Raw genomic sequence first — 16138 nt, 5'->3', positions numbered from 1 at the left:
TTATTAAGTTGAATGTGCTGGTCATGACAGAATTCAAATTAGGTAAATGTTTTATTCCCCACCAAGTTACACAACCCAAAAAGGGACTCTTGTGAAACTACCCAAGTGTGATATATCAAGTGTTGTCTTCGTTGAAATCCGACCTTCTGATTTATTTTTTTTAGCCGCCCTTATTTTCCACTGGAACTCACTAAAGATTTGGACAATATAATTTTCTCATCTGTTTGTGCTAAATGCTTTTTTTTTGTCTCTGTTGTTTATTCTCTTGCAGTGTGGCTTGTCTGGCTTAGTTATTTTATATTTTGTAATTGACAACACATCTTTGTCCACATCCTCTGAGGCCCACTCAGACTGTGATTTCAGTTTACACCTTGACCAAACTGGCTCTGTGCATGCATCCTCCACCATGCGCATGTTGATTTTGTCTATTCCCACCAGATGCATTCATGACACGCCGGTTAAAATAGCAAAACCAACTGTGAACCAACTATATTAATTTGGGGACAAGCTTGCTGTTGCTAGGTAATTTGTCTTGTTAGATAATCATTGGGTTGTTGTTTTTTTTTTTTTTTTACCTGAAATGCATGTGGTACTTTTTTTAGCTGGATCTTTGTAGAATTTTGACCCATTTTGTGTCATATTTTTTCTAATCTGACATTTAATCCACAGATAAAGGGGAAACCTAGATCGTGTTTAGTTAGTTCTCTTTTATTAATCTCTCAGTTTTCGTATTTTTCTTCTTCTGTGAATTCTATATGGCAGTTGGCAACCAACTTTAAGGTGAATTACCGCCACCAACAGGACTGGAGTGTGGACCTTGTTCATTTTTCAATCACCCATGTGGGTTGACTTTCAGCGTGTCAATCGTCTAAAATAGCACATGGCCACTCAACGTAACCGGTTTAGTTAATGGAAAATGTATTTATGTTTCACCATTGAGTAGGAGGCAGCACTCTAAACACAGACCAAACACTTCTGCTTATGTGGAGCCTAAGCTCAATAGCCTCTTAGCTATATCTGAGGAGAGCGGTGGAAGAGTTTGTTTCCTCTCCCTCTGAAGCCTTCTAATCCTGCTCCGTTGTCTGTGTTTGCTAGCGGGCTGCTCCCTCTGCCTTTACGGTTGTCAAGATAGTTTCTCTCTCCCACTTCTGTGTCTCTCTTTCCGGCTGCCGCTAGAGAACCAGGAAGTAAAGAGAGAAAGGGGGGAGAAAATAAATACCCAGCAGCTGAGGAAAACAAGGAAGTGAATGCAGCCAGAGCTTCAGCTGTGAAGTGAAAGTAGACCAGGGCAGTTTGCATAAGGAAGTGCTAGCTAGCTAACGTCAACACTGTCTGTGCTCTCCCCAGCAGAGAGTTTAACGAAGAGCGGCAGAAAGAGAACGAGACTGCAGCGCCTGCCTCACAGAAATACCAGCAGTGAGTACCCATTTGAACTGAGCTGCCCACTGGTAGGCCTCACAGGGGAAAAGTGAGTGTTTGAATGAGTCAGAGAACTGGATATAGAGGGGAGAAGATGGTTGTTTTTTGTTGTTGCAGCGAAGCCCGGTTTGTGCTGGTTGTTCGTGTCAGGAAGGAGAGAGAATACCCGAGCATTGTTCAGGAGGGAATAGGCCCCAACACAGAGAAGGAGAACAGAAGAGAACAAAATAGCGGATTTGAATTAAGTTTAGGCCCTGCTGTGTATAATCGTAAATATTACTACGGACCTACAGTACCAGCCTTTGTCTCATACACTATTACTGAGTTCCAAAATGCATACTCGTGTTCTATCTAGAGCGTATAGCGAGTACGTAAGACAACTGACATTTTCAAGTGCGAGTCCAAACATAAAAACGCAAAAAGGCAAGTATGTACTAAGTTTACCGGAAGTTCTATAAGCGAAAAGTCTGGAAAACAAAGAACGCATTGGAACACATTTTTTCGTTAACCGGGGAGGATATCCCATAACACCTTGCGACAGAGCGAGACTTTTAAATTAACGGGGTCTAAGGTTCCTGCTTGGGAGAAAATGTTCCAGACGAATAAGGAATAACTTTGTAAAATGTAAGTATTAGGTTTATTGATTCACCATATTTTGTTAATATTGAACGAATTACTTTCATATAAATGTTTTATTCAAATGTTGAGTCACTGCGCCAACTGGTTTGGAGGCAAGACATTTTAACATCGGATAAAAAAACTACAGGAAATGCAGCTAACTGTGTTCTGTTCAGTCTTGGCTTGCTAGCCAGGCAAGTTATTTGTGCATTCTTAAATTATCAGTAAATACATGCATGTAGTATGTTTACCTAACGTTAGCTAACTTTCTTCTTGTCACCCCCCCTCTTGTTTCACCATTGCATATAATGAAATGAACGTTTTAACACTTAAAACGTGATCAAGCCAAGGAATATGAAAAACCATTGCACATTAACAAAGCTAGTTGTGGTTCTCAGCAGCTTCAACTAGCATTTTACATTTGAGCAGTGAGGTTAATTTATCCTCCCTTGGCTTTATGTTTCTGCTCTGTTTTCCTTAGGTTGACACACATCCCACCCCATCACCCAGACAGATGTGAAGAACTTGAGGACCCCCTGTCCACCAGGAAAATCACCCTATCACAGGAGTTTAGTCAGGAACTTATTCAGCAGTGTGCAACGTCACTATGTTAGAAGTGGATCCACACAGTATTCTCCATCATGCAGAATTGTCAGCTCATTGTAACATATGAAGCTCTTTCTAAAATACAGATGTGGATGATTTCTGCCCCTGGGTACTGTACTGTGTGCACATTTTATTACTGCCCAGCAAACACCATGTTCAACTATTTGTCTACAATTTAGACAACAATTAGTTGAATGAGGTGTTGGTGAAAGGTTGGAATAAAAACCTATAAACTCATGTCCTGTGTATTTAAAAACTTTTGAATGTTAATCTCCTTGATGTGTCTCTTGTGGTTGATTAAAGGTTTATGCTACTGAGCCATTTACTCTTGGTTGGTATTCATTTTATTTCTTATTACTTTGTCGAGAATGAACATGCACGTAAGCACTTCTTTGGACCATATGTATCCTGTTGTATTCATACTGTACACAGATACAGGAAAACAACAGGGTTAATATTTTATAAGAAATAACCAGTGTTGATGTCTCCACACAATTCTGGTTTTGAGGCATGGGCATCTGGGGACTGCAGTTCATCTGTCTAATCCCCTGCAAGGAGAGAGAAGGGCATTAATCATATTTGGTGTATTCATTTAATAGATATTCCTGTTTATGTATGCATATAATTAAATTGGACCTGTTCTCCTTTTATAATATGCCAGTGTTTGTTTTGAATCCAATACATTAAGATGAAGTAGTCTAGACCTAATGTAGTTGTATTGAATCATATTGCCTATCAATTAGTTATCAATGCATAGGGTTCAAGCTGTCTTGAGCATCGGTGTAATTTAATAATATGCATGGTTGTTGTATGAATTTATCACAATGTAAGCCTGCTCGTTGTGCAATTCTGGTTGGTTTCAGCTTAATTTAGCGAACTACTGAAAATTGATTCTGTTCCTTTACTTAGTATTTGTGTTCAATATTTTAATTCTGGCATAGTCCTTCACTGAATTGGTAGCACTAGTGGCTAACACTACTACATTGGGTATATTGTAAATGGACGTAGCTAGCTACACAACTAAAAGTATGTGGACATCTCATTCCAAAATCATTGGCATTAAAATGGAGTTGGTCCCCCCTTTGCTGCCATAACAGCCTCCACTCTTCTGGGAAGGCTTTCCACAAGATGTTGGGATGTTGCTGTGGGGGCTTTTATTCAGCCACAACTGCATTAGTGAGGTTGGGCACTGATGTTGGACGATTAGGCCTGGCTCACAGTCGGCGTTCCAATTCATCCCAAAGGTGTTCGATGGGGTTGAGGTCAAGGCTCTGTGCAGGCCAGTCTAGTTCTTCCACACCGATCTCCACAAACCATTTCTGTATGGACCTCACTTTTTGCACAGGGGCATTGTCATGCTGAAACAGGAAAGGGCCTTTCCCAAACTGTTGCCACAAAGTTGGAAGCACAGAATTGTCTAGAATGTCATTGTATGCTGTAGCGTTAAGATTTCCCTTCACTGGAACTAAGAGGCCTAGCCCAAACCATTTAAAAACAGCCCCAGACCATGGAAACCCATTTTATTAAGATCCCAACAAACAGTTCTTGTGCTGACATTGTTTCAAGAGACAGTTTGGAACTCAGTGAGTGTTGCATCTTAGGACAGACTATATTTTTTTCTTGCTACCCACTTCAGCACTCGGCAGTCCCGTTCTGTGTGCTTGTGTGGCCTACAACTTTGCAGCTGTGCTATTGTTGCTCCTAGATGTTTCCTCTTCACAATAAGAGCACATACAGTTGACCGTGGCAGTTCTAGCAGGCAGAAATTTGATCTGACTTGTTGGGAAGGTGGCATGCTATGATGGTGCCACGTTTAAAGTCACTGAGCTCTACTACTGCCACTGTTTGTATATGGAGATTGCATGGCTGTGTGCTCGATTTTTATACACCTGTCAGCAACGGGTGTGGCTGAAATAGCCAAAACCACTAATTTGAAGGAGGGTCCACATGCTTTTATGCTACACAATATATCTTTGTTGACGCCAGGTGCGTGATGAACTTTACTGTTTAGGTTAGTGGTCACATCGAGGTACCTTTCAATTTTGGGGGATTTTAAGCGCTCTGTGTTCTCCCAATCTACACGATATGCTGTTTCAGGTGTTCTCAGAAGATCACCCTTGAAAGAACAGGAGAACGCAGAATGCAGGTGGGTATTTTGAACACAGACTATGTGAAGGTGGACACATGGAGTGTGAACTGTCTGACCGTTAAGGGGCAGGGCATTTTACCACACGTTTATATCTTATTTCTTGCTTTATACGTGTGGGTCAGTTGTAATTCAAGCCACCTTTTTTATAGCTTATTTCTTGGTATAAATGCAGGGACTTAAGGAAAGTGTTGGCAGGACTTATGGGAAGTGTACAGTGTATTTATAATTGTGCTTTGTCCTGCAATGGTCACACCTTATTAAGCTAGCTTCTTTGCATAGCTTGTTCACTGTGGAACACATAAGAGCAAGAGTCTAGGCAAGATGGCTGCAGGGTAGGCGGTCCCAGAACTGGAAGGCTAAAACCGCGAGGGTTCTGGTGGACAGAGTCCCTCAGACAACTAAGACAAACCGCCAGCGCCGCAATACTGGTCGACCAAACTGAGTATTGCCCATGTTGGTACACTGTCACGAGTGATTTAAAAACAAGAACAAAACCCGAACGAGATGACACAAGCCAAACTGAGTGGGGGGACAGCAGAGCACCCAAATGGAGAGGCTAGCTAGCTGCTCCATGGTATTGAATAGCAGCGGGTATACTTCTGCGCTTATACACTCTCTAATATAGAGCTCTTACCAAGCAAATCCTCTCTGGAATGAGCCAAGAAATGAAAGATTTGGAAGTAGTGCGGCGGCAGCTGCACTACCCGGTACATGGGACTAATCTTACATTCCAAGTATCCTTCCGCGCAGAAGGATACCATATTGGAGTGATTCAATATAGTGCCACATAATGGGTTTGTATGAAGCTTAGGTCCTGCTGTGTGTGTCAGGCAGGCAGTGCGGGTAGCCTGCATTCTCATATGCTCTCCTGTAGAGTGAAATGAAAGAAAGGGACAGGAGCAAAAGATGACGAGTGACGCGATTAAAAAAAGGTCAAGTTCTGACGGTTGACAGAAGGAGGGAAGAGAGAAAGGGAGTTCATTCTGCGTGGCCGGTGTCCGGGGTGGGCGAAGTTTGTACATTTTATACAATTCCATTGGTCCTTAAGTAAAATCTCCACCCACCCATGGCACTGGTCCATGGAAAACGAACTTGCCCAGAGAGAGAGTGTGTGTATTTGCTTGTGCTGTTGCTGGGTATGCATTCTCAGTAGTTGTGTGACTGTGTATGTATGTATGTATGTGGGGCAAAGTCTGCAAAAAAAGAGTGTGTGTGCAGACCAAGACAGTAAACCTTGGCAGGTACAGTCTCCGGGTTGGTGAGTAACGTATAGCAAAAAACCTAACTGTAATCCGTTACGTTACCAGCAAAAATATGGTAATCAGATTACAGATGATTACTTCTAGGGTTAGAAGAAAATATTTATCTTTAACATTTTTCTGTTTTCTCAATTACATTCAAATCAGCATTGAAAAAAGGCACAAGTTAAAGTTTGTTCCACATGAGTCTGACAACAAGTCAGAGACCACTATTACCAAATCTGTGATGGATTGTGGGAAAAGAGCAGGAATACGCTTTTATAGGCCGTAGTCCAAGCTATGTCTTCCAATGTGTGACTGCTGTCGGCATCCAAAGATTATCTAACTTGAATAAATACTTGGAAGTAAGGATGGCCGCAGTGGCATATTCAATTCCCGTTGAATATGCATAAATTGTAGTTTACCAGGAATGCATTTAAATTAACAGGTGTGCATTGTTAAGTTAATTTGTGGAATTTCTTTCTTTCTTTAATGCTTTTCAGCCAATCAGTTGTGTAGTGACAAGGTAGGGTTGGCATACAGAAGATTGTCCTATTTGGTAATAGACAAAGTCCACATGGCAAGAACAGCTCAAATAAGCAAAGAGAAACGACAGTCCATCATTACTTTAAGACATGAAGGTCAGTCAATGCAGAAAATGTAAAGAATTTGAACGTTTTTTCAAGCGCAGTCGCAAAACCTATCAAGTGCTATGATGAAACTGTCTCTCATGAGGACAGCCACAGGAAAGGAAGACCCAGAGTTACCTCTGCTGCAAAGGATAAATTCATTAGAGTTACACGCCTCAGAAATTGCAGCCCAAATAAATGCTACTTAGAGTTCAAGTAACAGACACTCAGTAACAGACATCTCAACATCAACTGTTCAGAGGAGACTGCGTGAATCAGGTCTTCATGTTTGAATTGCTGCACAGAAACCACTACTAAAGGTCACCAAATAGAAGAAGAGACTTGCTTGGGCCAATAAACACGAGCAATGGACATTAGACCGGTGGAAATTTGTCCTTTGGTCTGGAGTCCAAATTGGAGATTTTTGGTTCCAACCGCCTTGTCTTTGTGAAACGCTGTGTAGGTGAACGGATGATTTCCACATGTGTATTTAAATAAAGCATGGAGGAGGTGTTATGGTGTAGGGGTGCTTTGCTGATGACACTGTCAGTGATTTATTTACAATTCAAGGCACACAATTCAAGGCACACTTAAGCAGCATGGCTACCTACTACCTACCTGCCTCAGATGACCTGGCCTCCACAATCCCCTGACCTCAACCAAAGTGAGATGGTTTGGGAGGAGTCAACAAGTGCTCAACATATGTGGGAATACCTTCAAGACTGTTGGAAAAGCATTCAAGGTGAAGCTGGTTGAGAGAATGCCAAGAGTGTGCAAAGCTGTCAAGGATATTTTGAAGAATCTCAAATATAAAAGTATATTTAGATTTAACACTTTTTTTTTGTTGGTTACTACATGATTCCATAAGTGTTATTTCATAGTTTTGATTTCTTCGCTATTATTCTACATTGTAAAAATAAAGAAAAACCCTTGAATGAGTAGGTGTTCTAAAACTTCTCCTTGGTTGGGTAAATGATTCAGGGCCGGCCCTAGCCTTTTGGAGGCCCTAAGCGAGCTTTGGATGCCCCCCCCCCCCCCACACACACACACACCTCTCGGGCAAAACACTTTAGTCACCACCCTCTTGACGGCAGAGAAGTTCACTTGCTGCAATTCTACACATTTTGCCATGGGGTGTAGAGAAAATGTTGTAGTTTTAAAACGAATTACCTGCAATTCTACACATTTTGCCATCATTTATGCCATGTTAATTATATCTGAGTGAGAGTGACTAACAAAATCAACGAGGGCTCCCTGGAGGTCAGAGCCCCTGGGTATGTGCCGATAGGTATTCGGCCATTATTCATAGTTTAGATATCTGGCTAGACTAATTTACCAATCAAAAAATTGTTAGCTGACATGGCTAATTTGAGTGACGTAACAAGATAAAAACTGCTGATACACAACATTTCAAATTTGCACCTTGTGTATCCTACTATTCTAATTCTCAACAGTAAATTGAGACCCCGACTGAGTATATAAAATATGTGTGTGTATATGCTCAGGTAAAACTTTGGCTAGTCTATATTTCCATATTCCATATTTAATATTCTTGAAGATCAAGGGGTATTAAATTAATTGGATTGACGGGAAATCTGACGGACTTTGATTTTTGGAACGATACAGCCTAATCGTATTATTATCTGTAGTAGAAAGCAATGGGTTATAAGAGGCCTACATAACCAACCCATAAATGAAAATGCAACATTGATTTATGGCCAGCTATGTAAATGCTAACATTGGTTTATCCTGCAATATATCTTTGTCTTCTTCTAATTGCCTCTTAAGGGGAAAGTAACCCAAAGTAATCAGATTACTTTACTGAGTTTGGTTAATCCAAAAATTACTTTGCTGATTACAATTTTGGACAGGTAACGTAACGGATTACATTTAGAAAGTAACCTACCCAGTACAGTACCTGTGGAAGAATTGGGTTGTGTTTTCCCTCTGACAGTAGTCGCTACAACCTGTTACTGTTGCTTAGGTGATGTACAGTAGGAGGATGTGTTTGTTAAAGGTGTAGATTACTGTTGTTTTCTTAGAGAGAGATTGTCTGTCCCTCCCAAACACATGTGATATGTCTAGAAGAGCTGACTGTAACATTCTGACTACATAACATTTCTGCAGAGCTTGGTGTGAGTATGTTCCCTGGTCACCACTATTTATATACTCTGTCCTGTACTACTGATCTCTCCAACAGGGTGTCCTGCTCATAGCCCCCTATTCACCCTACTCATACCCACCACAATGACAGACCAAGGGAAACCCTGGAGAGGAAGTGGAGGACCTGAGGAGGAGGAGTTACCACAGATGGATGGGTCATGTGACGCTTGTGAGCCTGACGAGGCCCAGCAGGCAACCCAGGTGTGTTACACCTGCAGCTTCGCCTTCTGCTCTACCCACGCTGAGAAACATGTCCACAGCACACGACACCTACTGACGCCCTACGACCAGGAAGTGGCGCAGCCCCAGGCCCGGTCCCAACAGCCGGCCAGGGACAGAGACTCAGGGGAGGGGGAGGAAAGGTTTCGAGAGATTGGGCGTAGGGCAGGGCAAGAGGTGATGGAAAATGGGGCATGCGGTGGGACTGGGGTACAAGAGAACGAGGCGTGTGGAGGAGAGAGAGTCCAAGGGGAGGGGAAAGTTGATGAAGATGATGGTGATGAAGAGGCGGTGGCAGCCCCAGAGGGGGGTAGTAAGAGGGAGACGGTGACAGTGGAGAGGCTGCGCTGTAATGAGCATGGCCAGGAGGGTTCTCTTTACTGCAAGACTGACGAGAAGGTCATCTGTGTGGTGTGTGCCGTGCAGGGGGAGCACCGCGAGCATGAGATCATCACCTTGCGCGAGGCCTACATCTGGCAAAAGGTGAGTCGCACTTAAATAATATCATACCTGCAGGCGGACTCGCAATGACTTCACATAAGAATGATCACTACCTGTCAACCCATGTTTATAACATAGATATTACACTGTAGCACTGTTAATAAACGTGATATAAGCGCAGTACCACATTAATAACATGGATTTAAGCACAGTCCCACAATTTAACAATTAATATGGAGTTGGTCTCTCCCCCCCCCCGGCTGCTATAACAGCCTCCACTCTTCTGGGAAGGCTTGCCACTAGATGTTGGCACATTGCTGTGGGGGGACTTGCTTCCATTCAGCCACAAGATAATCCGCTATTCTGAAGGGGTGTCCTTTTATACTTTTGTATATAGAGTGTATACAAACATGCAGGCTCTTTTAACAACGGCCAACAAGAGTTCTAAACTTGCATTTTATTGTAAAGGGGGAGAGAGATCCTTGCCACCTGTGTCCTTGATTAAATGACCTGCAAAGGTATTCTTCATGGATAGAAATCATATAGCAGTAGCAGTCATTGCCATTTAAGATGAGGGAGGCATTTCATTTTTTTTTCTTCGGCATGGCCTTATTTCTATTACAGCATATTGGATGACTGTCATTCATGTTCCATTCACCCAGTTCAATGTATCAGCGATAGGTTTAGACTACTACACGATACTCAATGTTTCCCGATACCCATCACGAGGTTGCTACAACCTAGTCTATGAATGAAAGTTTACAATGTAGGTGCACACAGGTTGAGAGACAAATTTGAGGCAACACATGGACAGACAGTGACATTCCATACAGCCTTACACACTCCTGCTTGCATCTAGCTGATATAGGGTGTAATCATTAGTCCAACATTTGCAAACAAGAGTTTCTATTGGACAAGTTCAGGTATGTTTATCCCCATTTTGGTCCGTTTGCTTCTGTTATAAGAATAATTTTTCAACAGAATTGGCGAAATGAATACACCCCTGATCACATTCACTTTCATATCATATCAGTATTTCTTCTTGCGTCTATGGGCTCTCCTCCTCTCAACTCTTCCTTTCGCTTGTGGATTTCAATGCACATCAGCTGTATGTGACCAGGTGAAAAAACCTTTCCAAGCCAAACCACTACACACAGCCTACATCGTAGTCACCATATTAGCTAAAGTAACGTCATAGTTTGCATAGCCAATAGAACTAACGCGTTTATAAACCCGCTACAATCATGCAGTAACGTTACAGTGTAAAGTCAGTAAGCACTTACACCTGCGGGGTGGCAATAAATTAGTCAAACCAAAGTTTACCTAGACTTGGAAGAGTTCCAGTGTTCTGTTGGATAGTCATAGCCCGCTAGCTAACATAGCATCCCTCTGTTTGAGTAGGCTAAGCCTGCTAGCTGCATTTGATAGCTAAGTAAGGGAAACAAAGTGAGAAAAAAATACACTCTCTATTTCTTTCTTGCTTCGCTTTCATTTTGGAATAAATTTACAACTACTGTCGTTCTTTCTCTTTCAGTAAACCACTCACCACATTTTATGCACTGCTGTAGCTTATGCTTTCAGTACTAGATCAATTATTTGTCCCTTTGATTGGGTAGACAACATGTCTGTTCATTCTGCAACAGCTCTGATAGGTTGGAGGACTCTCCTCTGGAAGTTGTCATAATTACTGTGTAAGTCTATGGAAGGGGATGAGAACCATGAGCCTCCTAGGTTTTGTATTGAAGTCCATGTATCCTGAGGAGGACGGAAACTAGCTGTCTTCCGGCAACACCATGGTGCTACCCTACAGATAGCTGTTGAGGCTACGGCTACTGTAGACCTTCTTTGCAAAATAGTGTGTTTTAATCAATTATTTGATGACGTGATTATATTTAGTATAGTTGTATTTAAAAGGATAACTTTTTCAATGTTTTACCGTTTTAATTTTCATGAAATTCACTGAGGAGGATGGTCCTCCCCTTCTTCCTCTGAGGAGCCTCCACTGGCATACAGTGAAGTGACACAGCCTGTATGTAACTCATTCTAAGCCCTCTACTGCAAATTACATCCCCTATAGGAGAAACAATACTATCAATATTGTTTATGTAGTGTCTGTAATATTATATGATTACAATAGACTAATAGCTCTCATGCACGGATACACTACCTCCAGTCAACACACTAGGGATTTATAAAAGTTGAGCGGACTATCTCCATATGTTTAACACAATGATTTCATGTCAAAATAATAATAGTATGCCACCATGTAAAGGCTACAATGACCTCATGACAAATCCTTCCAATTATTAAGCCCTATTAATAATTTGTATGGAAACAACATCTATTTCTTTTTGAATATGATTAACATATTCCAATGTCTGTTTGGCTAGGGAGCGATTCCTTCCCAGATGGCTTTTTACTGCAGGCGTTTTACAGCCCGCACCATCCCGTGACTAACTGACTAACTGACTGCTCTCTGTGGGCAGAGGAGATATCATGGATAATGTGCAGGAGAGGGAATGACACATCATCATCACTACGCAGAGAGGAGAGCGATGACATTATCATGGCCCCATTTACACCCCGTATCATTATAGTACCAATTAGTGATGAACCAAGTGGGGTAATCATCATCATAATTTTGCCTCTGAGGAATAGATGAAGCCTAGGAGTGATGGAATTTTACAAAATTCAAAAACAAACCAACTTCAAATTGTGTGACTGTCTGTCTCTGTGTTGTCTTTGTTCTCCTCCAGAGCAGGGAGGGTTATGACCTGCTGGGCTGCACACAGAACATGGCTGACCATATCAAGACCAAGTGGACCAACCCTGAGGTCAGTACAACCACACTATTACAACTAACATTCCAATATGGCCGACAGTGTTTCTACCTCGGGAACACTGCTTTGAACGAGAAAGTCTGATTTATTCTCCTAATTCTCTAAGAACAAAATCCAGCTGTGGCAGTATGACACACATCAGTCTAGTGTGAGCTAAAGATGGAATACACAGAGATTACATCCTAAATGAGACGGAGGAAGTATACATGGGAGCCAATTATTCCTATTTACTCACTGTGTTCCGTTCACTGAGAAGGCTTCCACTTGGCTTTCTGGAGCGTCATACCTTTCTAAAAATCTAGATATTTATGACATCACCACCTAAATCTGTCTTCATAAACTCTCAGACAGACATCTATGACTTTGTTGAGCAGTACTGGAGTAACAGGGATACCACCTGGTTTACTTCTGAGACGTAGCAGATGGTTCAGAAGTGGCACAGCAGTCTAAGGCACAGCATCTCAGTGCTAGAGGCGTAACTACAGACCCTGTTTCGATTCCAGGCTGTATCACAACTGGTCGTGATTGGGAATCCCATAGGGCGGCGCACAATTTGACCAGCGTCAAGGTTTGGCTGGGGTAGGCCGTCATTGTAAATAAGAATTTGTTCTAAAGTGACTTGCCTAGTTAAATAAAATAGAAAATAGCACAGAGTCCTTTAGCACAGAGTCCTTTATACTGTGTTAGTGACTGTAGGTTTTCCTCTAAGGAGTTTATTGTTCAGTGTATGGGATTGATTATTTGGCAGCGGTCAGAGTGATATTAATAATTTCCCTCTGTGCTGTTGGTTCCTACAGTAGGCTATATATAGGATTGGCAGGTAGCTAAGTTGCGCTCCCTCTTGCCAGGTTGGCCCATTTTAACACACAGCAACTCAAATAGACTTTCTGTATCCCCGGTCAACCTTGGAAATAATGTCTTTAATGTCACCCTACATAACTTAGTGCGGGGACACAGTCACTGGGAGTAAAACTGTGTGTTCGTGCGTGCGCACGCGGGAGGTCATTGCTAATCAGCCAGGTCTAATTTATTTACCATAGACAGTGTTGAACCTGGCCCTCCAGCGAACCCTGCAGCCTTAACACTCTGCTGTGTCGTTACATAACTATGTCTCTCTCTGTGAGCGGAGCGGCGTGACGCCGTCCCCTCTGAGAGCTGACCCGCTGTCAAGCACCATAATGTAGCAGGTTCATTTGAACACCCTGTGAAAAGGTAATACCCTTATTGGCAAGTAGTCACTGAGTACAGTTACATGTACACAATAATATGATTATTGTGGATAGTCAGATTAATATAATAGTTTGATTAAAACGACATGCTTTGCATGTCCCTAATATTTACATTGACACATCTGAAATCAGGCTACCTGCTAGCACTCTTATCCAATCAAAATAAACGTCCTACCACAGTGTTATGTTTGGGAAGCCTATTTGATTCTGAGTTCAGACATATCTAAAGTTTGTATGTGAAAACTACTTCTAAGACACATGCATTCCGTTGTTACGAACTCACTTCACTTGTGCTAAAGAGGAAGGCTCTCGGCTGGTGGTAGCACATGAGCTGATCAAATACACCGCTGGAACGCTGATTGAGGTCTTTACATGTCCTAATAAGTTGAGAGATTGCTCAGAAAACCAGGTGTTTTAATCGACATATGCATACTTCAATTTGGACCTCATGGCGATTTAATATAAGCAGAATTAAGGTGTTTCTGTGACTATTGCATAATCTGCCTACTGTCATAATCAGTTTAATATGGTACTCACTGGAATACCAGCCCTGGCATATTATCATACTAGAATACCAATGCTGCCCCTGGGCCTTCCTGGACCTTTTGTCTCCTGTCTTCCCACCAGAGAGGTGTGGCCTGTTCAGGAGAATCCACTTCCCTCCTCACTCACAGGCTGAAGCGTCAGGAACCATTAGGTCGATTTGTCAGTGTGTCCTCTCCATGCTCTCAAATGTCACAGCTTCTCATTATGCAAGACTACTACAGTTCAATGCTGGCAGAGGGAAGGGTGTGTGTGTGAAGGGGAAGTTTGAAGAGATTAAACTTTAGCATGGTCCCAAGGGAGTGTGTGTGTGTGCGTGCGTGTGTATGCTTTTCAGGGAGGTGAGTGGATAAAAAGGTTTAACCCATAGCTGCTGTTTACTTATTAAATTCCCTCTACTTAATTATGTACTCTGCCTCAGGTATGGGGATTTTAATCTTCACGTCTCTTAACTCATATCTCCATGCTCTGCAGGGGGATGGAACACACACACACACACACACACACACACACACACTATACCTGCAGGGAGAATGGAATATTATACAAAAAGCACAGTAATGCTGTGACTCAGCCCATACATATTAATGGGTGACCAGGGGATTAGGATAGCATGGGGGATGTGCCTGCCTGCATATCTAACCGCCTGCCTGCATACCTAACCGCCTGCCTGCATATCTAACCGCCTGCCTGCATACCTAACCGCCTGCCTGCATGTCCCTCTGTCTGGGCGTCTCTCTGTGTGTGTCTATGTGTCTGTCTCAGAGAGCAGGTAACATTGTGTGAAGCGGGGAGGTTTAGATCAAGGCAGCAGGTAGTCAGCATATTTACCTCTGTCTCTTTTTTTATTTACTGTCTCCTCTGCATAATTCTGTCAGTGGCGCACTGCCTTCTGTGGTGTTGCTGGCTCAATCACCTTAGACAGGACCCATTGATTTGTGGGGTTTCACAAAGTGTAATCCATAATCCATTTTGGAGGAAGAATTGTTGACATAAATTTGACATTTGTATCTAAAAGCATCATTGAGAAATAATTGATAAAAGTTGGCATATTTGTGACATTTGGCCTTCCACAGGTCTCCTTTAAGACTCCATAGTGTTTCATCTGTAGGTGCTACTAAGCAAACATTGGTGTCATATGAAGCTTTATCGTTTGCTCTGTAATATCAGTAGTGTTTTGATTTCAATAACTTTTTCTTTAGGGGGGGCTCTGCTACTTTTAGAGTTATGATCCGATTTGTAGGCATTACCAACAGAGTGAATGTGAAAATTGATTCAAAAAGGTTGCTCTCTGCTGGTATTTTGCTGGATGTGCAATGATACATGTAAAAAGAGGGCTGGGATTGGTTACACTGCCTACTATGTGAAATTATCTGTATAAAATGGGCAATAACTTTAAAGCAGAACTTGCTCCTCAAGTATTGCTGGTGGCCATGACAGAAGCCAAGCGTGAGTTGGTTTGGGGGTGTGGTTTGATGTGGATGTTTCTTGGATGTGTCCTTGACAAACAACCATTTATATAATACCATAGAAGCAGTATTCTGCTGAAACAATGTGTACCTTTCACCATTCCCAGCTGATACAGACACTGTGCCTATGGGCATTTTGTCTGGTGGTAATGAAATTACTTTGGCAAACATGTCACACACCTTCCTGTGTGGTGTCCTGTATACAGCAGGGGTTCCCTGATCCTGGTGCAGAAAACACAGGGTTTCTCCCTCCCCATATTGAATCATACCATTCAAATCAATAACAAAAAAAATACAATACAAGTCAAAGTTGTCTAGTAAAATGTTAGTGCTGAGTGCCAGGTCTCTCCATTTAGTTACATCAGTATCAAGCTAGTCTGTCAGTCTGGACTTCATCACATTGTTCTCCATGTGCTGGCTCCATACATGTTTCTGTGAACAGATACACACATAGTACCTGCCACTGGTAATAGAACAGTGACTATGTTTTACCAAAACAGGCAAAATGTTGACGTTTGAACAGTGCATTCGGAAGGTATTCAGACCCCTTGACCTTTTCCAAATGTTGTTACATT

At 42.2% G+C, this 16138-nt stretch overlaps 1 protein-coding gene across 4 annotated transcripts in view; it reads left to right on the top strand.

Moving 5' to 3' along the window:
• The first annotated feature begins 931 nt into the window (after window positions 1–931).
• The window catches only part of trim44 (TRIM family member 44), a 70408-nt gene continuing 55201 nt past the window's right edge, over window positions 932–16138 (top strand). For 2 of the 4 annotated variants that reach the window (XM_021600592.3, XM_021600554.3), the window contains exons 1-3: window positions 932–1416; window positions 8860–9524; window positions 12239–12316. In XM_021600592.3, the coding sequence (XP_021456267.2) occupies window positions 8907–9524; window positions 12239–12316 (696 nt within the window). In that variant the 5' untranslated portion in view covers window positions 932–1416; window positions 8860–8906. Of the gene's footprint in view, window positions 1469–8859; window positions 9525–12238; window positions 12317–16138 lie in introns of all 4 variants that reach the window. The other 2 variants (XM_021600601.3, XM_021600572.3) reach the window with 2 other exon arrangements.

This window comes from Oncorhynchus mykiss, chromosome 1, assembly GCF_057628025.1.
Source record: "Oncorhynchus mykiss isolate SJ-2025 chromosome 1, ASM5762802v1, whole genome shotgun sequence".
NCBI lineage: Eukaryota > Metazoa > Chordata > Actinopteri > Salmoniformes > Salmonidae > Oncorhynchus > Oncorhynchus mykiss.
This window is presented reverse-complemented; position numbering and strand designations above follow the sequence as displayed.